At 41.7% G+C, this 22,691-nt stretch overlaps 3 protein-coding genes across 4 annotated transcripts; all 3 read right to left on the bottom strand.

Annotated features, from left to right (window-relative positions):
- Nucleotides 1-2,991: 2,991 nt before the first annotated feature.
- On the bottom strand, nt 2,992-5,460 carry gbx1 (gastrulation brain homeobox 1). Its single transcript, XM_020108564.2, has 2 exons — nt 4,676-5,460; nt 2,992-4,027 (listed from the first exon to the last, which is right to left on the bottom strand). The coding sequence occupies exons 1-2, from the start codon at nt 5,124-5,126 to the stop codon at nt 3,513-3,515; spliced, it is 966 nt and encodes a 321-aa protein (XP_019964123.1). The 5' UTR covers nt 5,127-5,460; the 3' UTR covers nt 2,992-3,512.
- Nucleotides 5,461-7,295: 1,835 nt separating this feature from the next.
- asb10 (ankyrin repeat and SOCS box containing 10) lies at nt 7,296-12,503 on the bottom strand. Of its 2 annotated transcripts, none has more exons than XM_020108544.2 (5): nt 12,049-12,503; nt 10,625-10,892; nt 9,113-9,617; nt 8,461-8,574; nt 7,296-8,015 (listed from the first exon to the last, which is right to left on the bottom strand). In XM_020108544.2, the coding sequence occupies exons 1-5, from the start codon at nt 12,371-12,373 to the stop codon at nt 7,830-7,832; spliced, it is 1,398 nt and encodes a 465-aa protein (XP_019964103.2). In that variant the 5' UTR covers nt 12,374-12,503; the 3' UTR covers nt 7,296-7,829. The 2 variants fall into 2 exon arrangements, with proteins under 2 accessions (XP_019964103.2, XP_019964111.2); XM_020108552.2 differs by lacking the exon at nt 12,049-12,503 and adding an exon at nt 11,144-11,451.
- A 4,399-nt stretch (nt 12,504-16,902) lies between these two features.
- Nucleotides 16,903-17,764, bottom strand: h2bk1 (H2B.K variant histone 1). Its single transcript, XM_020108576.2, has 2 exons — nt 17,296-17,764; nt 16,903-17,224 (listed from the first exon to the last, which is right to left on the bottom strand). The coding sequence occupies exons 1-2, from the start codon at nt 17,407-17,409 to the stop codon at nt 16,988-16,990; spliced, it is 351 nt and encodes a 116-aa protein (XP_019964135.1). The 5' UTR covers nt 17,410-17,764; the 3' UTR covers nt 16,903-16,987.
- Between the last annotated feature and the right edge of the window lie 4,927 nt (nt 17,765-22,691).

The following is a 22,691-nucleotide window of genomic DNA, read 5'->3' as shown; positions in this document are numbered from 1 at the left end:
GCTTGGCCACGGGCCACTTTACCAGGCTGCTTATCAAGCAGTCAGCGACATGGATGTTGTTTTAAGGTGTCGCCGAGCGGTGGCTTGTCTTACATGTTTGTTTCTGCTCGTCTTGATCTGGTCACAGTTGCTTCCTGTTTTTTGTCCTCCTCCCATCACCCGTTTAACCTCTCCAACCAGTAATTACATCCACTCCTCTCTCTGCATCTGACCATCTCTCCTCTCCCCAATCCCCCCCAGACCTGAACATCCATTTATCAATTTCAGCTCCATCATGTCTAACCAGTGCATCCATGTTGCACCCTGCCCTTTCTGACGGCCTCAAACCCATGTCTCTCCTCTCATTTCCATATCCTTGAACCTCGAACTAATCAGCAGATTTCAGCACCGTCTCTGCCTCTCTTTCCCCCCCCGCTGCCAACCTGGTTCTCTCCTACGCCACCATGCTTGCTCTCTCCATCCTCCTCTCTCTCCTTTGTTTTACATAAACGCTCTGTTCCCATCACTCTCTCCCATTCTCCCTTTTTCTCCCTTCTCCCCACTCTCTTTCTCTCTTTCTTTCCCCCGTTGGCTTTTGCCTGCATTTCTCTGTTAATTTGCCTGAGAATGCATTAGCTGTAATGAAGGCTGAGGGCCGAGGGAATCCTCCAGGGTTCCATTAATCATCCCCCCTCAGACAGGCAACCTTGATTACAAGTGGCAAGAAATTCATTAGAGCCGGGCCTCTGACAACTCTTATCTCCGCCACTAGATCTGACTCATTAGGCAGCCAAATTAAAGCTATGATGGCCCTGATGAAACTCATCGCTTGTTTATCTTGTGCGATTTGATGCATCTGCCCATACATCACTGTAGCCACCACTGTCCGGACCCTCCCAAGAAGTCAGGCCTCCAGTCTGCACACTCACACAAGCAGCAAGTAATGAGGTCCCTCCTCTCTCTGCCTCTGTGTCTCTCTCTCCAGGTGGGAATGTGGGAATGGTTTAATGTCTTTGCTGAAGAGAACTTCTGATGTTTCCATTTGTGATTCAAGTAGCAAACTGACACAGACGCTGTCTTGGGACCCAATTGTGCAGAGAGTATTAAAACTTGTATAGTATAATGAAAAGTAATTCGAAAACATACTAAATCTGTAATAACTCTTTGTATTTAGTGTTTCGATTGAGCTAAATGCCACCCTTTTGAGTCAATAAGTTTACAAATAATGACAATAATTCCTCGACTAATCAAAGTGAATTGCAATAGTTACTGCTCACATCATCCTGATAATAACAACCAACGTTAAAATGAAATCTGGGCTGTGTCATGGCTCCTCATTGTCATCTCCGCCACGCAGCTCATGGGGACTGAAATAGCCGCGGCTGCACTCTGGCACAGCGTCGTGGAATTGACCATCTATATTAGTCAGCTCTTGGACCATAATAAAACTTCCACCGCTGCCTCACATGATCATCACTCCTTGAGTCCCCATCCGAGTGTCACAGTCTTGATGTATGAGGTGGACAGTAAAATAAACTTTACTACTCATGGGTGTCCGGGTCATGAGCTGTCTGTGTAAACTCTGAGGTCAAACAGCGATAAGAGTTATTTTCATCCATGAGATGCTTTAGAGGAATAAAGGGCAATAGTGTGTTTCCTGATTTGTAAGATGATTCCTTCGCATTTTGGCAAATATAATAATTGAGCAGTTAATTTAGGAGAATATTAACATTAATATAAGATTTGAAGAATCATACTTCAACAGGTGCTGCTGACGATTAAACGTGGCTCGAGGCGTGAGGTTAAAAATGTGGGAAACAAATCACTTTCTCCTCTGAAAGAGAAATTATTCCAACATGAGACTTTTCTGGAAAACACTTCACAGAAACTGTGTAAACCCAGAATCAAGTCCTCTTCTCCTTTTTCCTGCTGGAGGATATTTATGTGGTCAGAGAATGTTTTAGTTACACGTTATTTTAATAATGCTGATCTGTAGTGTAACGTTGCCGTGTAACTTTCCATGTGAACAGGTCGAGGCATTTATTTGTTTATGTCACTAAGTTACAGATGAGTAGTGTGAATTATTATGTAGTTATAGGAAAAAGATTTTATACCTTAATACACCTTTAAATATTTTTGAAGGTTAAGCTCCAGAACTGTAAAACAAACCTTCATACAAATATGTCATTTTAAATATCTATTTATTTTTTAAGAATTCACTATGAGTATTAATATTTAGACTATTTATCAAATCAACTTTAGATAAAAAAGATTACACCTTAATTTAGAAAGGTCTTGTATCCATAGTTTGATTAACCACAGAAACAACATATTTATCTTTAATCAAATTGCATCTGGATCCTCTAACTGTCTGATGAAACGACTGCACATGACTCATTTGTGAGTTAAATATTTTGTTGTTGTCAGATGAGAAAGAGCTGCTGTCTGGTTGCTCCTGTGTGGTGACTGGTAGAGAAGTTCATCACAGTGTGTTGAATGTGTTCAGTCTAATGAGGATCCATCAGTCCACTTGAGACAACATGGCCTCCTAAAGAGAAATCAATCACTGCTGCCTATTTAAAAAAAAAAGAGAGACCCAGCTGCCTTTCAGGTCCTGATGATTTTTGTGGAGGAGAAAATATTAATATGATTAGAGTCACTTTCCAAAAACACCCTTGAATTAACACTATGAAGCAGTTTGAATATAAAAGATTAAAGCATCGTGCAATTTTTCAGGGGAAATAATCTTATCAGAAATATTGAAAATTGATATTAATGTCAACAGAATTTTTTAAATATTGCTGTTCTTTTATTTAAAATGTGTTCAATAGTAAAAAAACCCTGATGAAAGTTACTGTTTTAGACTCCTCAAATTAGGTCAAAATAAGTGCAGGCCACATTTTCAAATTTCACAAAATAAAATTATTCCTCCACATATTTTTCCCCAAAAACACTAAAGACAAACCTGTTATTCTAACCTCGCAATAATAAAGATTCAATCTGGATTCAAACTTTCGTATAAAGCGATTTATTAGGTCAATATACTTTACACTTGTCCCTTATTTGTTTGGTCATAACCTCCTTCACATCTTTTCTTATTTTTTTTCCACATGGAGCTGTCGAAGCTGGATCCTCCAGTCGCCCGAAACAAAATAAAGAAAAACGTCTTAAGTTACATGCAAATGTGGTTCAACAAATTCTTTACTAAAACACGAAACGAAAATCCAGAATAGTTTCACCGAATGAGGACATGCACATAACCAACAGAACAGTTTGGCCCTACATATAAATACTTAGAAAATCTTTACAGTCTCATCTCATCATAGTGCCCGTTTATATTTACATATTCACACAACAATAAATAAAAAATCATGACAGCATTTTGCCAAATAATTCATCTGCCTGCGAGAAAATCCTCAGACAAAAGGAACTGACTGAATCCTCCTCATTGTGCTTCATGCGTTCAACAAATCAGTGGAACATATAGAGTCAATGTAAGTGTGTTTTTATTATTATGATGAATGTGTTGGAGTTCATGGCCTGGTCCCTTGCTCTATCTGTTGGTGCTGACTCCTCACGGCAAACCTGTTGACGTGCACGGGGATGGGCACCACGATTTTGGGGTTTCGCACCGGTTCTCCTGAGCGGTTGTTGACGTTTCCAGCTTTGATCCGTTTCCACTTGGCCCTCCGGTTCTGAAACCAGATCTTCACCTGCACCTCGCTCAGTTTGAGTGCGTGTGCGATCTGGGAGCGCTCAGTCAGAGAAAGGTACTTTTTACAGTGAAACTCCTTTTCAAGTTCCAGCAGCTGCTCGCTGGTAAAAGCTGTTCGTCTCCTGCGGCTCTTCCCCGCCGAGCTGCCGGTGGGCAGCGCCTCCTGCGAGCCGGCTTTCAGTTTGCTCTTCTGCGTCAGGGAGCCACAGTTGTTCCCGTCCGAGAAACTCTCGTTCTCGCTGTCCGCGGAGCTGTCCTCCCGGTCGCTGCACACGGTGTCCGCGGATTTCAGGTCCAGCTTCTCGTCGTCTGAACTGTACAGTTTGGTCTCACCTGAAATGTGGAGGGAAAAAAAGGAAAGACACGTTAACAATGAGGCATTTATCCATGAGCCAGAAACACTCCATTACGCACATCAATTGATGAGGTAAAGATAACAGGCAACAAAAACTAGTTGAGAAAAATTCATGAAATGATAATTGAGAGAAACATTATTGCTGAACTAATAATGAACCATCACAACTGTGTGTGTGTGTGTGTGTGTGCGTGTGTAAAACCATTTTTCACTGGTGGCATCTGAGCACATTTTGGCCTATTGTAAGTGCAACTCCACAAAAACGAATTTCCTGAGGTTTTCCTTGGATCGTTTTTGTTTAGAAAAAATCTGATCAACAATTAGAAATAAATGTAATTATATTTCTAATATAATTGTGACTATAACAATTGTTTTCTCCTTCCAAACTTCCACCAACTTGTATCCACAGGATTTAGTCGACACTGGGAGTTGTCTCATTAATATTTCTGACATTTCTTTCAACCAAAACTAATGAAACGAGTTTCTTTTCATTGAATCCTCCCTGATCCAGCTGCTCCTCGCAGACTCTCTGAGTGTTGGACCAGCAACCTTCGCATTTTACGCACAGTGGTCACTTATGTCCGTGAGGATAAAATACCACCAATGAATCACGAGGCCGATCTTACCTGATATTGTCTGAAAAGTTTCCGAGAAGTTGAGCAGATCGGAGCCCTTGTCCCGGCCGTGCAGCTCCTCAGAGTGCGGACTCTCCTGCCTCCTCGCCCCGGGATCGACTGCGCTTAAACGCGGACCGGGGAGCTCTTGTGGTGGATAGAAACTGTCCGGCGGATCCGAGAAACTCGGCATGGTTGTGGTGAGAGCAACCATGGATGGCACCCCCTGCCCCAAACTGGCGCAGAAGGTGTTGGTGAGCCGTCCCGCGAAAGAAGCCAAAGGCGCAAGTGGAGGAATACCCGAGGACAGAGGCGAGTGAGATAAAGCTTGCGGAATAACCAAAGGTCTGTAGGGCATGAACATGGGGTAGCCCGTGTAGAGCAGGTGTCCCGGTCTGGGCTGAGGGGTCCCTATGAGGGAATCGATTGAGAACGCAGTCCCTTGGCCGCCGGGTCTCTGCATTTTTGCAGGTGAGCACGTTTTAACGCAGAGGAAACTTGGAAGCAGGTGTCCCCTTCCTGTGCCGCGCGTAAAAACTTTTCAGCGTGAGGACGGAGCGAATTGAAAGTAGATCCTCTGGCGTGTTGTCATCCCTGGAAGTGGAGCTCTTCTCCGGATCTGTGCGCTCTATATGCGTCGGTCAGTGGGGCGCTTTGCCGTGTGCCCCCGCTCCGCTACACCTTTTCCCTCTTATTTGTCACACACACTGAGACATAAACACACGCTCCCCTCTCTTGTCTATCTGCCTCCCACACCTCCGCCCCTCTCCGCTGCACCGCGTGTGTGCGTAATGTGTGCGCGCAGAGAGAAAGAGAGAGAGAGGGAGAGAGAGAGAGGGCGAGAGCGCATTGGTTATAATCCGCAATACAAGAGGGATGAAAAGGGGGAGTTTCCCTGGGGGCTCATCCATCTTCCTCAAATTACGCTTCATTTCCTTATTCAGCCTCTGACTTTTTGGCCGTCTTGAGAGGCGGTAGTTTCCCAGTGGAGACCAAATAGACGGGTCGCACCCCTCCTCACCCCTCCTCCCCCCTTTTTTAAAGCCAGGTTTCACCATTGACTTGCAAAAAAAGAAGAAGAGAGAACTAGTGTGAGAGACTGCTCCAGCCCTTCCCCTTCTATAATCGTTGACCACACCAACCCAATCAGCTATTATTAATTTTGATTGATGATAAGTAATTACTCTGGATGCGAGGGGACGGAGTAAAACAACGGTGGCTTTTGTTGGAATATTGGGGCCGATGGGCATTAGAGTCAGGAGAGGAGGAGAGAGGAGGAGAGAGGGGGTGAGAGGCAGATGTTTCCCCGCTCTCTGTCTTATGCTCCCCGGCTAAAAACAATACGTTTTGGGCCTCAGGGGGGAGGAAAAAAAAGAGAAGTTGCTGCAACAATTGTTCCCAGGAGAGAGATACTCTGCGAGAAATTAGATCCACATAAAAGGCGTTGACGCAGAGGTCAACTGCAGCGTGGACACGGACACTCCGGGGCCAAAGTCAAATTTAAATGGATTTCCACTTTGTCTCAACTCGTTTAAAACACACATCACACATCAGCTGCCAATTAAAACCACAACAATTCAATTAACACATTTTCTCCTCTTTGTGGGGAAGAATTATTCAAACCCTCATGTGCAGGAAAAAAAAGGTAAAATCACTTTTCTCCGTTTTCTTTAAGCACTGGTTTTAATCGCAGATCATTTCACCTTTTAAATGGCAATGGGGGCTGATGATGATTAGCCCTATTGAGGCCTAGGTGCCCGAGCTCTCCAGCCGCTCGTCTGATTGCACGAGGACACAAACATATCACCAGCGGCTCTGATTAGCTCTGGAGGACCAGGCTAATTCTCATAATTGCGGGTGACTCCGGCTTCAGACGCAGCTCCTGTCTGTGATCCACTGAAACCATTCACCGAGCTCCTCTGGTTCCAGTGTCTCATGTTTCTCTGCTGATCATCTGGTGTCATTTAATCCATTGCAGTCGTGTCTTTTGTAGTTTTCATCTGAAATTAACACTCAAAGAGGATTCATAATGTGGATATATATGGATGACTTTTCCTCTCATGCGTAATGAGTGATGATAAATCTGCAGAATGGTCCCATTAAAAGATCGTAAGTGTTAAAATCTTCTAACTCAAATAAACACGAGGCCTTAAAATAAAATAAATAATAAATAATCTTACAAATATCTTAATTTGTACTAAACAAACATATACAGATTCTAATCCAAAATTCACAATTTGCAAATGATGGCAGATTGGAGGAAGACATGTTAATTGTCTTTTTTCTCAATTAAGTTTCGGATGTTTAATAATCGAATTATATATAAAGATAAAAGATGATCTGGAATTTCACAATGAAAGCATCCCAAGCTGCCCAAAACGTAATTGTTTTTACGATGCTCAAACTTTGCCCAAATACTTTTCTAACCCTACATCTTGCTTTCACACAAGAGCTCATTTTCATTTATTTCTTTTTTACATATTTTAATCTTGATTTCTTTTTTTTTCCTCCATAAAAGGGATGAAAAACGACCAGTGAACATTTAGCAGCAGATTACAAACAGAAGAAGCTTGAGAGCGATGGAGAAAAAATACATTGCACCAGAAAAAGAAAGAAAAGAACCGTGACTAGATTATTTAGCCATGATGGAATATTTTTATTCTAAACCTGCCTGGCCTTATTTTGATATAAAACACCACCATCACAATCACATCGGTGGTGAGAGCAATAATTATTTATGCAAATATTTGATGCCAGTCCCCATTTAAAAACACATCATTACTCTGTGTATTAGCATTAAATTATATTAATTATATGTATAAAAATACAGGCATGTTAGTCTCCTTACTATGAAGAGCAGAAGTAAAAAAAAAAGATGTGATCACACAATAAACAAAATATAAAACAGTTGCATGCTTGTTATAGTTAAGTCAAGGCTATAGCTCCCTCTTGTGGTGCAAAATGAAACATGTAGCAGTGCTGAAAGGCTGATCTGGAATAAAGGTGAGAGGAACAAGCAGCTGCTCACATGCCACAGAAATAAAGATTTGAGTATTGATGCTGTAGTTTCTAGTGACGAGTGAGTATTATTCTTTTGTGAATGCTCACTCCACTCTTTTTAGCAGCACTCAGTCCTCAGAAGCTGAAACTCTACACAGAGCTTCTCTCAGTGCACGTAGCCTCTGTACTCCAGGAGCAGGTAGTTCTTGATGAAGGTGGGAAGGTCAAGTTTGGGGACCACCCTGTGCACTCGGCCCTCCAGGAAGCTCCTGAGTCTGCAGCGCGCCAAGTGCTGCAGGGAGCGAGGGGTCAGCGCCAAGGAGAAGATGGACTCATAGAAGTCCTTGTGCTCCTGATTGGAAAGAAACACAAATTAAATCAAGTTGATTCAGCCAAACACTGATGTATTTCTTTCACCAAACAGTGAACCAATGTATTTCAAAAAAAAAATAAATTAGGCCGACTAATTGAATAAACATTGAATGGGCCATTCATCATTGTTAGCCCTATGCAAATGTCAAATGTTATTTGGGCAATGTGTTTAGTTCCTTTTTGATGATCATCTTTTTCATGAAGTATTTTTTAATTGTTCTTTTGTCAAATGCTAGATGGGGGGCAACGTCAAATGGGCCGTTCTATTATCAAAAATAATATAATCACACAGAATTTGGTTTTGACCAGAAAAACGTCATCGGCAAAAAAAAAAGAAAGAAAAATTCCTATTTGAAAAGCATTTGTCTAAAAACACACAAAGTGGTTAAACTCCACTGGTCACTTGAGCAGTTTAAAGCATTTACCTTAAACACCTCAGTAGAAACGGACTCAACCCAGGTGTCAGAGACTTTGAGGTGGCTGTAGGCGTTCAGAAGGACCTCGATGGTGCGTGGAGATTGGCAGCAGTGCTTCAGAACCTGCAAAGAAACACCAGAGCAAAACAACACGAGCACACAACCGTCATTTAAGTTGTTGAGTGAGCTTGTGACTCCATAGAACTGAAGAAATAAAGTAATTAAACACTTGTGAAATGAACAGATTGGTCTTCCCTCCAGGGGTTTAACTGGAAATTATGCAATTAGTGCTAATTAATCTCCTATTAACACTTGCCTAATTAGGAACCATGCATTTTGTCTCGTGCACGTGGGTTCACTGATAGTTGTAGTCTGTTTCCCGCAGAGAGTGCAACACTTCATGTTGTGTCCTGAAATGGGAGATTTGACTGTGGAGAAGTCAGGATTGTTGCACAGAACAGTTTAGTGTTTCAAGACCTGTACTCAAGGTGTGACATGTGCAGCACTCGTTAATTATGCAAAATGGGCCACCTTGATGAGCAGTTGGTTCGTACTGTAAATACGATGTGCTACAGCCCAATCTGTAACACGTTAGAAATTTTTGTGTGTACACATTTTATCCCTGGTACTTTTGGATAGCGTGCAGCTTTTTGCTTCCTACCATGGGCAGAGCTCCAGGCCACACCCGAATGGAACCGTGGTTGAGCAGAGCGCGGACGATCCTCTCAGGCTGATGGGAAAGCTTGTAGCACACCACCTTCAGGATGTTGTGCATGGGAGCCTCACCACCGTAGTCCATGTCGTTAACGCAGGCACCGTTGCCCAGGAGCATATCCACTATGTCTGGATTTGCATGCTTGCAGGCCATGTGCAAAGGAGTGCGTTTGTCCTGGTCTGTCGTGTGGACGTCAGCCCCCGCTGCCCGCAGCATCTGGCACACCTCGAAGTAACGCTTCAGGTCCTGCTCCTTCTGGGGCTGAGAACAAGCAGTGTTCATGGGCGTGAGACCCTCCTCATTTCGTTTGTCCACAGCTGCTCCGTAGCGCAGGTAGAGCTCAACGTGGTCTGAGAGGCCGTACCTGGCTGCCACATGTAAGGGAGTGTTTTCTTCTTCAAGACTGCGACCATTGATTGCTGCACCGTACTGAAGGAGATATTTGGCACATCTGCAAGAAATACAGAACCTTGTTTTGCAAATGAGCACAAGTCGTATTCCCACATTAGATCAGTGGCTCCAATATTTCTTATCTGATGAACCCTGGAAGAAATATCAGATGACCTCAAGTGGCCTACCCCTTCATCACCTCCCATTGTGCTCCAAATGTGTTCATTAAAATTAATTTCGAACTCATTTCACAGAATCCAATTTGTTCTTTTTGTCAGTAGGTTTGATTAGATTGTTTTTGTAATAAATGCACTCGAGCTCAGTCCAGCACACTCAGGGGTTCTGCAGCTACAGCCTTACTCGGCCTGATATGGCCATTAGTCTATGACGGCAAATTTTAACTAGTACAAGCAGATGTTGTGGTTCACTGACTTTGCGTTTCACAATTTTCCTCTTATAAACTCAGGGGTTCCACAGTTACAAGAGTCTGGTGAGACCAGTGGCTTATGGTGGCCCATGTTAGATAATGTAAAAAAACCTTAGAATAAAGATTGATGACATAATAGCTTCCCAAAAAATAAGCCAAATCATCCTTATCACCCCCTGGTGGTTGGCTGCAATACAGTTCATAAAACTAGCCTCCTCCATGTCAGTGGATGGGACATGGACCAAAGCTTGGTTTTACTTAGTTTGTTAATCGTAGAAAAATGTCATCATTGACTCGATATTGGCTGTACACATATAACGGAAGGACCTCAAAACTTCAAGATTACTTTGGCTTCATTTTTGTACAATGGAAGGAATTGGACTGTCGTCCATCTTTATGTACAGTCTACGATGTTTTAGTTTTTGCCGTAATTGGCACTTGTGCCAATAGAAGCCGCTGTTCAGCAGAGGTTACACACATAGTCTTGCTTTAAGCTGTTACAAATGTCTGCTGTTGGTTGGAGGTGTTCCTGTTGTAGCTGGTAGCTGTGATGGTCATTGTGTCAACATGTAGAAAGTCGTAATGCTATTCATATCTCTCCACAAATAGTGGCCCACATTTTCTAGATTCACTCCACTCACTCGAGAGATTCTGGGCTTGTGCAAATGTGCAAAGGCATGAGGCCATCTTCGGAGACAGCGTTGGCGTTAGCGCCGTGGATGAGCAGCAGTTTGGTGCACTCCGGCTGGCAGTTTTCACAGGACTCGTGCAGAGCAGTCGTGCCGCCGGGTGCTAGGTCTACGCTGGCTCCACGTTGCAGCAGCAGTTTCAGGCAGTCAGTGAACCCTCGACCAGCTGTGATGTGAAGCGGTGTGGTCAGTTCCTGCTCGTAAGTCAGCGACCACAGTCCTGCCAGCAAGGACGACAATTTGGATAAAGTTACCTCTGAGTTCAAGCCTCAGGATCACAGTGTAAACAAACAGCCATGTCAGATGTGATTATTGCAAGAGTTCTGGTTCTGTTAGCTATAGAATATTCTGCACAGTCACAACATTTCGAAGTATATTGATAATATTGTGGCTTATGCCTCATCAGAATGTCAACACCTCCCCCTGTACACAGTGATCAAAGCAGTAAAATCAGAACAGTGGAAATCCTACTCAGGCCTCTGTAGTTAAATCTGAAGTTCCTCCATTCCTCTATGTTGCTGGTGTCATAAACAGCATCAATGAGGTGGTCGTACTCGTCATCGTCCACGATACTGAGAACCATCAGCTCATCGCCAACGAGCAGAGAATTCCAGAACTGCAGGACACAACCTGTGGCCTTGGCTGTGGCTATCACGTCGCTGCGGTAAGACTTAGGTTTGTGCCACTTGATGTGAGGAGCCACATAAGCCATACTGGAGCCGACTAGCTTGTTTCCTTTTCAATGTGTTTTCTCCAGGAGGAATAAAGCACTTGTGTAGGTTGTTTGTGCAGACAGGGCTATTTCAGGCGGTGTTATGTGATATTTAATTTGACCCCCTGAACCTTGCCAGTGCAACGCCATGGGAGCCAATGACTGGTGCTTTATGTACCACCTGCTCAGTGATTCTGCAAATCCACTGAAGTCAACTGACAACTGACTTGAATTATGAATTCAAGGAACTCAGAAGTGACACATTCCATTAACAAATAGGAAAGTATAAGTGACATGCATAATTGTTGCCTTTAATATTGATTTCCAATAACGCAACTATTGCATGTGGGAACAGACTATAAATACTGCCTCGTGCTCTGTTTCTATAAACATTGCGTCGCTGTGTCTGTTAATTCTGCCTGAGGGTGAGCTGCACCACTTACATGTTTCATGTAGCTGCATATTAAAAATCATTTTAAAGCCTCTATTTTTATTAACAACACAGAAATTGTCTGTTAAAGAAGGACTTTGAATAAGAAGTGCTTTAACGTTTCTGAATTTTGGATGCTACCTCCAGGAGATGCAATAAAGCTATTATCTGTGCTGTGCCACATCCTATGAATTCCTTAATTAATTCCCAATGAAGACAGATGTTGTCTCCTACCTTCCCCTCTGGCGACCCAGCGCATGTCCCCTCCCTGTGGCTCAATGATGAGATTTGCTGTGGATCCTCTGGGAAAGAGCCGCTGCATGGCCACCAGGTCTCCTGTGTACAGAGCATTCTGAATCACCACGTCTTGGCACATTGCTGGTGGAAGAGCAGAGCTGGACCTCAGCAGCACCCGGTCTCTGGCCTCCTTCTTCCACATGTAGCTACTGAGCTGATGGGAGGCCATCTGCCTCTTGTACTTGTGTCTCTCGAGCATGTCCTCGTCAAGTTCAAGAGAACGCAAGGCCATGGGCGTGAAGACAAAGCTGCCTCGCGACATGCTGAGTCTCTCAAACAGAGCAAATTGATGTGTGTGTGACAAAGCGAGGCCCGTCTCTCTGTATCTGTTGTTGTTTCACTCTCTATGGCTAATGTCCACTATGTGCCTGCCGGCTGTTCACAGGGTTGGTTCACAGAGTTGTTTTGATATTCGGTATGAGACCCTCCCTGTGTGACAAGTAATGCTATTTTTATGTCTCACATGCAGTCACTCGAGCCTCGTGTGTTTGCCTCCAGCAAAGTTACAGCCATGAAGTGTCTGTGTCAGGCTGCTGGAATCAAATGAGCTGACTCCTGCTTTGCACCTTTACAGTTTTCTAAATTACACGGTGTCTTATGAGACAAAACCTTAATGTGCTGAAAGTGTGGAGTTTTCTTACAATTTTCTCTTATGTTAAAGTAGTGCTTATTCCTGATATATTTAATGCATGCTCATTTCTCATACTCTAAGTGTGCTGAGAAGAAATTGTCCATATAAAGTTTCAAGTAATTGGATTTAAAACCTTTTCAGGCACAGCTCTAATTTTTTTTATATTAAAAAACTAAAAGTTATAGCTGACTTATAACTTTTTAATGTCAAATTTTGCCCTAACACTTTTCTTTGTGGAAAACAGGGCAAATAAAAATCCCCTATTTGTGAGCCCCATATGAGTACGGGTTTGCAAAATGTATTTTTCTGCTCAGTATCCTTAATGGATTTTATGTATCCACATGGCTCCCTGCATTAGAGCATTAGGCTGAATGACTGGCAACCGCTGTGTCACTCTGCCCCACGTGTAGCGTTGTGATGGTGGAGGGACAGCGCATAATTAAGCCTCTTAAGCCTACTTCCAATGGCATCTGACAAACATCGCTTTTTGACTGATGGGCCGCCATTTTCCAGAGCTGGTGGAAATTCTACCCAACAGCAAAACTGAATCCTACAACAAAGCATCGTGGTTCACAATGTTAAGCTTTGAGATTTTGGAGGAGTGAACTTGATTTGCTATCATTGTCTATTAAAATTAAAACTGTATCTCGTATGTTAGGGCCTGAGCCCATCGTCCAACCTCTGCAGAAAACATGGTGTGCACCACAGGTGGAGAAGTACATGAGCTTTTTTTACCCCCCCCCATCCCATTTGAAAACACAGAAGCATCGCTGCATCTCATCTATACCTTAATGACTGTTCTGGTATGGAAATCAAGGTCATTTATTTTATGTTACAGTTTGGTAATAGATGCCACATTAAACTGAAGGCGAGTAAGAGTTTCAACTTTGAAAACACACATTACCAGAGAGAGACTAGGAATATTGTTTTTGCGGCTGGAGTACATCCTTTTAAATGATATACATAATGAGTTTATAATATGCATCTGGGCTACCTCCTCTCTACTTTGATGTCTTCCAAATGGCCCGGGTGTCATCAGCAGAACATGTAGGCACTTTCCCGCCTCATTGACTCCCAAATGTATTTTAAATATCATTCCTGGTAACGCAATTATTTAAAACGCTGAACTAAACACTTACTAATGGGGAAAAAGACAGCGACTTCGATAAATTCATTTCTCAAATGGTGGGCATTCATGTTTCTTGTTTTTTTTCTTCTTTTTCTTCTCCGTGAAGCGGAGGCAACTCTGATGACAACAAAAAAACATCAGCGGCAGTTACAGCCCCTGCCCTCGCAGCTCCCCGCGGACATATTAAATCAGTGGTTTCCTCACATTACCCACCAGTAGCTGTCTCTCTTAAGGTTTCCAACATTGTGGTCAACTGCCTCCCTCTCCCAAAGGCAGCGAGAGGCCGGACATCAGCAACAGCCCTGATGAGAGTGAGCCACTTCATTTATGCAATCATAGGCAATTAGTTCCCTCTGATTATGTGCCTCTTAATGCTGTTTTGAGTACTGTGGCACACAGTAATACAGAAAGAGATTAAACTATAGCCCTCCCTCCACACTGAGCAGTCGTTTAATATACTGAGAACATAATGAAATGTACACAGTAATTACAGTAATATTAAATGCTAATGGGTTCGCAATTGGATCTGCTGTTAGTTTAAGACTGAGTCAGAGCAACTCTAGAAAGTCTAAGTTTGTAGAGAGCACCATGGCGTCAGAACACTTAATTATCCATCAGGTGTTTCTTATTCTAAAAGAGAGCAATCAATTAAACTCTTCAGCTCTCATGTGTAGGGAGTTAGAAACATAGAAAAAGGGTCAAAAGTTTCTCTTCCAGTGTTAAAATAACCAGGATGTCACCATGGAAACATGATGAGAAATAATCAACACACTTTAATTGGCTGGTGACATTTTTTAAAAAGAAGATGGAGGCTGCGTTTATGCATTTGCCTTCTGGTTCTGATCGTCTATGGCTTATTCAAATGCTCTTAATATTCCCCCTGCCTGTTTAGGCCGTGCAGACACATTGAGGTAGACACACACAGTCTGCTTTAAGTCTGCCTTGCCATTAAAGAGCCTGTGATAGCCAATCATCTCTGCTTTATTTCCCATATATGTATATGGGCTTAGAATGGTGCCGTGTTTGCAAATCTTCCTCAGCTCTCATCACAATGCTCGATGCTCGGCGGAGAATCCAAATGAATTTATAGGGCCCTGAATTGAACGGTAGCTCCAAAGTATTCAGCGGAAGCATGATTACTTTTTCTCTACCATTTCAGCCCTTAGCCCAACACCTATAATGCATCGTATGGGTCTTTCCAGATTCCAATTGTCTCTCAATGCACTGATCACCACGCAAATAGCCCCCTGTTTCATCATGACAATTGAGAGGTTCATATTTCAACCTAATAGTCTTGTATAACTTTAACCATCTATCACAACCTCATTTCATTGCGGTCGCAGTTAATACGCGCTTCCCTGCCAAGTGGAACATTTTCTAATGATGCACTCTCACACGAAAACAAGGCAAGGCAGGCCGGCTTCCGCATCACTCACTAATGCACCCATCCATAATATGTTCATAGCAGCCCGATGAAACAAGGAGACGATGACGACTGCCAGTGTGGGCACGGGCATGAGAGGGGATATGGGGAAGGGTGCAGGATGCAAAACCTATAAATGGACGTGATAATCGAGATCAAGTCACTGCCATCAAAGACTGTATCACCCTCATAATAACATCTGTAGATTTCATATCATTACAGAGAATGCTGGGAAACATCTCAAATGGGTATCTCAACAATAACAGCCACTGGTTGGAGTCGCATCCATGTGCATTATTACAGTGATCCTGGCTCTGCAGGATGATGATACAACAGCAGGCTTTACAACTTGAAGCTATACATACATGCATTAGACTAAGGCCTAATGGTTGCATGCAAAGCCTGAAGTAAACACCGTCCTAATTACAGAGACCTTTATCAGTGCCTTCATTTTATGCAGATTGGACTGGTGCAAACGCTCGTGTCATTATCCTGTAATCATGTACTATTCAGCTGACAGTGCCATCTTTTAAAAACCTGATTAGGATCCACAACAAGGACACAATGTTGAATTATTTCCCCTGACAGTTTATAAATAAGTTAATTTTTAAAGCTAACTGAATAATGGATCTTGTTGAGTTTGAATGCATCAGAGGTGAAAGAGATTACTCTGTAAAAAACAGTGCACCTTGGGGTTTTCGAATATAATTATGAGTATACTAAACAACTTGTAGTACCTGTCACACAGTCACTGTCTCTACATGGGATAAATGATGGTTAGTCACTTTGTTCTGAAGATATTTCTAAAGTCTCCTTTCTCACTCTGCGTCGCACATAACAAAAAAACAAAAAAGGTTTCAGCTGCAAAAGTAAAATGCTGCTTTTATGGATCCATCAGAATTAACAATCTAAATACTGCTATGTGTAAAAAATAATAATATGCTAGTCACTGCAACATTTATTTACAAAATGAACATTTGGAATTAAGTTCATTTTCAAAAAGGACTCAAATAGTAATTTGAATCAAGTATTTGACTTGTAATGGAGTAATTTATAAATGTTCTACATCTGTATTTGAGTACTTCTTCCATATTACATGAGGAGGATTATATTGAGGAGATGACCTGTTAAAACTCTGATCAACACTTACCTACCTGTTTAATCCCACACCTGTCAGGGTTGGTGTGCAGAGGCCATGAGTGGACGATAAAGTGAGACAGGTATGATTCAAAACTATTTTGCAAACTCCATAAATAACCCTCATTGTGCTTATACAATGGCCATCATCATCATCATACACAATTAGCCATCATATCGAAATTACATATAATATATAGATGAAAGTTATATTGCTATAAATGCAGTTACCACCAAAATGTGTTTAAGTGAATTTGACCAAATACTATTGTGTTTTGATTTCTCAGAAAAATATTAATTGCTAGGACATTTGAATTGAAACTAAAGAGGCTACAAATGTTATGGATAGATTTTTATTGTGCAATATGATCATTTCAACTTGCTGTATTTATGAAAAATGTGCAATCGCCCCATCTAGTGGCCAACACTGGGCCTGACAATCACTCTTAAAAAAGAAAGGATGAGAACAAGTGAAGGTTTTGTGCGTTTATTGAAATCAAACCATCACAGAGTCACGGACACTCGGTCCTGAAGCCTCTGTGGTGATGAGCCGTGCTCACTTGGAGCTGGTGTACTTGGTGACCGCCTTGGTGCCCTCGGACACGGCGTGCTTGGCCAGCTCCCCCGGCAGCAGCAGCCGGACGGCGGTCTGCACCTCCCTGCTGGTGATGGTGGAGCGCTTGTTGTACTGGGCCAGCCGGGACGCCTCGGTGGCGATCCGCTCGAACAGGTCGTTGACGAAAGAGTTCATGATGCTCATGGCCCGGCTGGAGATCCCCGTGTCCGGGTGAACCTTGGAGGACAGGACGGTGTTAGTTTACCTCGGGGGACAAGGAAGCGGTGGAGCCTCGGTCCGTCACCCACCTGTTTCAAAACTTTGTAGATGTACATGGCGTAAGTCTCCCGTCTCTTGGCTTTCCTCTTCGTCTTCTTCTCTCCGGTGCCTTTGCCTTTCTTCTTCGACAAATCGTTTGTCATGTTTGGAAACTGAGTGGAATGAGTCTAAATGTGTTACGCTACTGTATCCGGTTGGTTTCAGGAGTAAGAATCCTTCCTCTCTGGAAGTGGACGCTTGTTTAAGTAGCGGCGTTAATCAGTGATCTCTCTCACCTGCAGCGTGTTAGCATGAAGCTAACACAACCACCACCTCCACAGTGAGAGGGTCATCCACGTGGTTGTTGTACCTGTGCTACCAGACAGCAGCAGACAGGCGGGAAAGCCTGTGTAGACAACCATTTGAGTATGTGTACGTTGATTCCGTCCTCTGTACGATCAGCGTCACCAACATTCACGTAATGTACGATAATATCCAAGTGCTTTGATCTTCCAAGACCTGGGTGATTAGCAGCGTCCACAGACAGATACAGTCTGATTTAGCGATGGTCTGTGTGTGAATGATTGTTGTGATGATATACGTGACTATGTACCGTGTGCGTCTTTTTTTTTTTTTACTACCTCTTTCCACGTGACGTCTTCCCAGCCAATCATGTCGGTGGAGGTGAAGCTTGACCTATGTTTGTTTCCCATGTAGCTAAATAAGTAGTCATGTCCTACTTGTTTGTCTAAAGGTGTTTAATGAAAGTTTTTTTTTATATATATAAACAATTTGTTTGTTGTTTATGTATTGTGTATTTGTTTAGGTATGATTTCCTGCAATTGTTTTTTGAAAACTGGTTGAGAAGTCGTTAACAATAATTGTCGCGATAAGATAGCAGAAATATCAGTATAACAAAAGTTCAGTATATATCAATGTATTGCTTATGCATTGCTGACAGTGAGGAGGTAACACCTGATGTTGTTTATCATTAAACTTAAAAGAATTAGGAGGCTTGAGTCTTCCTACAAATAAAAGAAACAAACAATAATGTGATTAATGATAATAACTGATATCAACTAATTAGAACATTTTTATCTCAACATTTTTGCTGTGTCACCCAGCCCTAAGTAAACTCCATCACAAGTTGGTAAAAAGACTGGATTACAAGTCGCAGATGTCAACATAATTTTACATCAACTCTAATGTCAGACTGCATGTCCATATCTCACAAGCTCCTCACAAACATTTTACTAACGCAGCTGTTTTTTATCATTAACTCTGCTTATGTTTTAAATGATTTATATGCCTCTCACACCTGATCTGTTTTCATAGCTCTTTGCTATCATGCAAATATTGGAATGAGGTGTCAAAGTGTTATCTAAAATGGAATTTAAATCGCAACCTGACTTATCAGAAAATGGAGCACTCTGACATTCAACAGTGTGATAAGAACTACTCATAATTGATATAAAAACTTTTGATGCATGCTTTGAGTTTTTAGTTTGGGCCACGTCCTGTACTGCAGTCAGCCACCAGGTGGGGATCAAGGCACTTAAGGCTTCACTTTTAGGGTTAGTCATGTTCTCCATCTTATATACAGTCATGCACAAGGACCCTGACACTGAAGCAGCTAAATGGATTTCAGCCATTACCACTTTTATTATTTACAGATTTACTTTTCCATATGTGACATGTGAACCTGTCTGCCATGAAAATTAAAATGCATTCCTGTGTAGTCATATTATAAATGGAGATCGTACTTCTAGAGCTCACTCCGTTGCACATAATAATGGTGCCCACCTGGGGGCACACTAGTACCAGTTTTAAATGCTGTGTTAAAGGCAGAGTGAAGCACTTGCTGCATATTCCACAATAATTCACGGACCACCGCTGTGCAGCTTGTAGGTCACTGAATAATCTTACTTTTAAATACACTTGTGAGCAACCTTGGTAGTCACATGTAGTGTTTAGCTAAGATGTAACACTGCACTGTTTTCTGATTGATTCATTTACACTGAGGCAATATTGATTAAAGCTGTATGGTATGGGGTACAAAGCTGAATTCAAACAGATACTTCCTCCAGTATCCAAGGCACAAAGGCCTCAAAAGCCCCAGTTTCATTTAGTCTGATTAAGTGTGTAGTTGTCAGACGAAATGCAGATGAGTCTGGGAATTTGCAATATTAATGTCTGGCCCTGAAGAACATCGAACACCACTGTGTTACATTCCTGTTGTTTTCATTTCAACATTGCATGTACTTGGTGAATAAACTATTTTGTGTCTAAATGAATATTTAACAGTTGTATTTAAGATTTATGCTAATTATTGAACCATTGACACAGCATCATTTGGGAATATTCTCAACACATCCTTGAGATTTTATACAACAATAACTTGTATCAAAACGTGCACAGCGGTGGAAGTTGATTGTAAACGTGAGCCCAAGATAGGCATTGCTCTGTTCTCTTGCTGTGTTCCACAAAATATATTCGTTATTTTAATATAATATTTCAGTTTTAGTTGATGTTATTTGGTGTCTGATTGCAGTAAGGGGTCTATTTGTTTATTCAGTAGTGATATGCTTACATCTCTTAGGCCTGTGTTTGACCTTGGACTGTTGTGTTTTGAACATCCTGACAAATTTAAGATTTTCATGCTGATAATTTGGATAAACATGTTTCTGCCCCAGGCCTGTGTTATCTGTTTTCAGTCTAACATCTAAGTAAATAGGCACCCAGTGTGTGGTTGTTTTGGTATTTTAGTATAAAAGCAAATATGTGCCATCCATTATTTGTTTGCTAACCAATGTGTTTTACTGCTGCATAACCAATTACCCAAAAGATTTGATTGAGTTATTTGAATTTAAAACACAATATATTGTTTTTTGACCACAAAGGTTGTTTTATCTTAAAGCAAATGCTTTAACCTTTTTTACTCGACAACATTTTTCAGATTGCATTGGGCATTAACACAGTTGTACACAGTTGTATCTGCTCAAGTTTTGCGATGCTTCCACACAATAATCTCAGATGTGTGCGTGGCGAATTTGAGAAAGTTGTTGCAACATCTATCTAAGTAGGCTGTTTAGGCTGTAGAGTGTGAAGTAGATTGACAGCAGTGATAAGACCCTAACACCTGAGAGCTTTTACCACCGGAGCTTTGCAATAACTGCTTCATCATGAGAATATATTTTGGTTTAAAATGGCACTGGACTTGGAATTGAATGTGTCTAGTTTCATTTTTTTTGAAACTCAGTGTGAAGAGACACATTTCTGCCAAGTATCACACACAACAGAAACACAAACAATTGTTTTTATGTAACATTTCTAGTGCACAACAGAGAAGAAACATACTATTTGTCTTTTGGTTTTTGCTTCACACACTTGAGCTGTAACACCTAACAGACCCTCTCCTGTGCATCTCGATAAGAGATGGGAAGGTTTGTGTTGATCAATGACACAGCAGCGTTTCCATTTTGTGTGAGTAATTGGTGCCAAGTTTCCTTGTAGTACATCGCCACTTCTTTGTTCAAGGTTTCAGACTTTTTCTAACCCTCTCAATCCTGTCCTCCATAAGCGCACAGCAGATATTGAGCAATGCATTACAAATGAATAAGCTCTTATCGCAGACAACATTTATGCAAGGTCGTTTGCAGCAACTTCACACAGTGAATAGGAGCCATTGGTTGAGTGTATTGTGAAGGCCATCTTCTCCTCTGTTGTCTGGCAGATTTGTGCTGTTTGGCTGTTTCATCTGTGAAGAGAAGATGGAAAAAAAAGGTGAGTGTGTGCACAGCTGCTACCTCGATATGTCTGTGACAGCCACAGAAAAAGAAAAATGTTAGCTGTTCTGTTTATCACAGTCTTTTATATTGACATATTGCTTAAGGCTATGAGGTGTGTGTGTGTTGTTTTTTTGTGTGGGGGATTTGTGGCTTGATAGAGCAAAAGCTTAGCTTGATACCTGCAGTGATTACTCTGTAGCTGCCAAATACATAAGTTGTGTTATGGGCTTTGTATACAAAGTTTTGTGTTTCAATGAATGTATACGCAAACAGGCAAATACCATTACGAACAAAAAAAGCTTTTAGTGCAATATGCTTATTTATTTAGTGAAACGTTATCATAATGTTTCCCTGTAATTCAAAGGAACTGTTCAATGTGCTTGTGCTGAACGTTGTTTATTGGAACACTGTGTCAATTCATTCCAGTTTTATTTGTATTGCTCCAAATCACAACATACATTATCTCAAAGCACTTTGCAGAGTAAGGTCGAGACCTCATGATATTATACAGCCAAACCTGACAATTCCTCAATGAGGAAGCAGGCGACAGTGGAGGGATAAAAACCCCCGTTTAACAGGAAGAGACCTCCGAAGCAGGGTGGGCGGCCATCTGCCTCCACTGGTTGGGGTGAAAGCAGAGAAACGGGGGAGTGAGAGAAGACGGGGAGATCAGGGACAGTTGTGTAACTGTTGTGTCGAAGCACCGTTACACTAATTGTTATACCAATACCTATACGTGTGGTAGGGTAATGGTGTAACTGTATTTATAATTATGTTGAGTGAGAGTGGATCCTGCAGAATGAGGACAGGGAGAGAAGACGGAGGATATATGCAAGAGAAAACAAAAGAGTAAATGTAGAAGCGCTCAAGGCAGATTCAAGTCCTCAGGTTCACACTTGAAGTCTGATTTGTTTATCCACTTGTGTTTCTTGTTCCATTCATTTTGACACTGCTCCGTTCAGCGCCGTCTGCTTCTTCTTTAACTTGATGATGTATTTGCTTATAAATGTCAATTGCTTTGCTGTGTTCAGTCCAAAACAGGGTAATCTGTCCTGTGTGGCTCTTTCCAAATCTGCATTACATGGACCTCACACTTGCTTAACACTATAGTTAATATCCAAGATCATGTAGAGAGAGGCAATATTAATGCTATGCTGTGCAATTCTGTTTTCACTTCATTGAAATGACTTGTCAAACCAGGTTAGATTTTTATTGAGCTAACTATTATTATATATTATGTCGAATATTTTACCAACACATCTCGACAGCTGAAATATTTTGGGATCCTGGGATCAGTTAATATTTAAACATCAGCCTTTTATCAAATTTAGTAAATTCTGTCTAAACTAAACAGTATCTCAATTTTAGTTTTGTAGATTAGTAGATAGCACATTTCTTTGGATCTTTAATAGCTCAGGTTTAGCAAAATGTTGTTAGTACTGTATTAGGTAGTACATGTTCAAAAGTAAGCAGAAACTTCTCGCTCTTGTCTCATACATTTTATTGCATAATCTAAATAGTTATGTGCTATCTAGCCTGAGGGTTGGCTGCCACAAGTAATTGAAGAATGAGGAAGAAACAGACTAATCTAAAAGCCATATGTGCTTTAGATGTGGAATTTCTCAGAACATTAGCTTCTAGTCAAAAATCAAATTCTA

The sequence above is a fragment of the Paralichthys olivaceus genome, chromosome 16, assembly GCF_024713975.1.
Source record: "Paralichthys olivaceus isolate ysfri-2021 chromosome 16, ASM2471397v2, whole genome shotgun sequence".
Taxonomy (NCBI): Eukaryota; Metazoa; Chordata; class Actinopteri; order Pleuronectiformes; family Paralichthyidae; genus Paralichthys; species Paralichthys olivaceus.
Note: the sequence above shows the minus strand (reverse complement) of the source record. Positions and strands in the feature narration are given on the sequence as shown.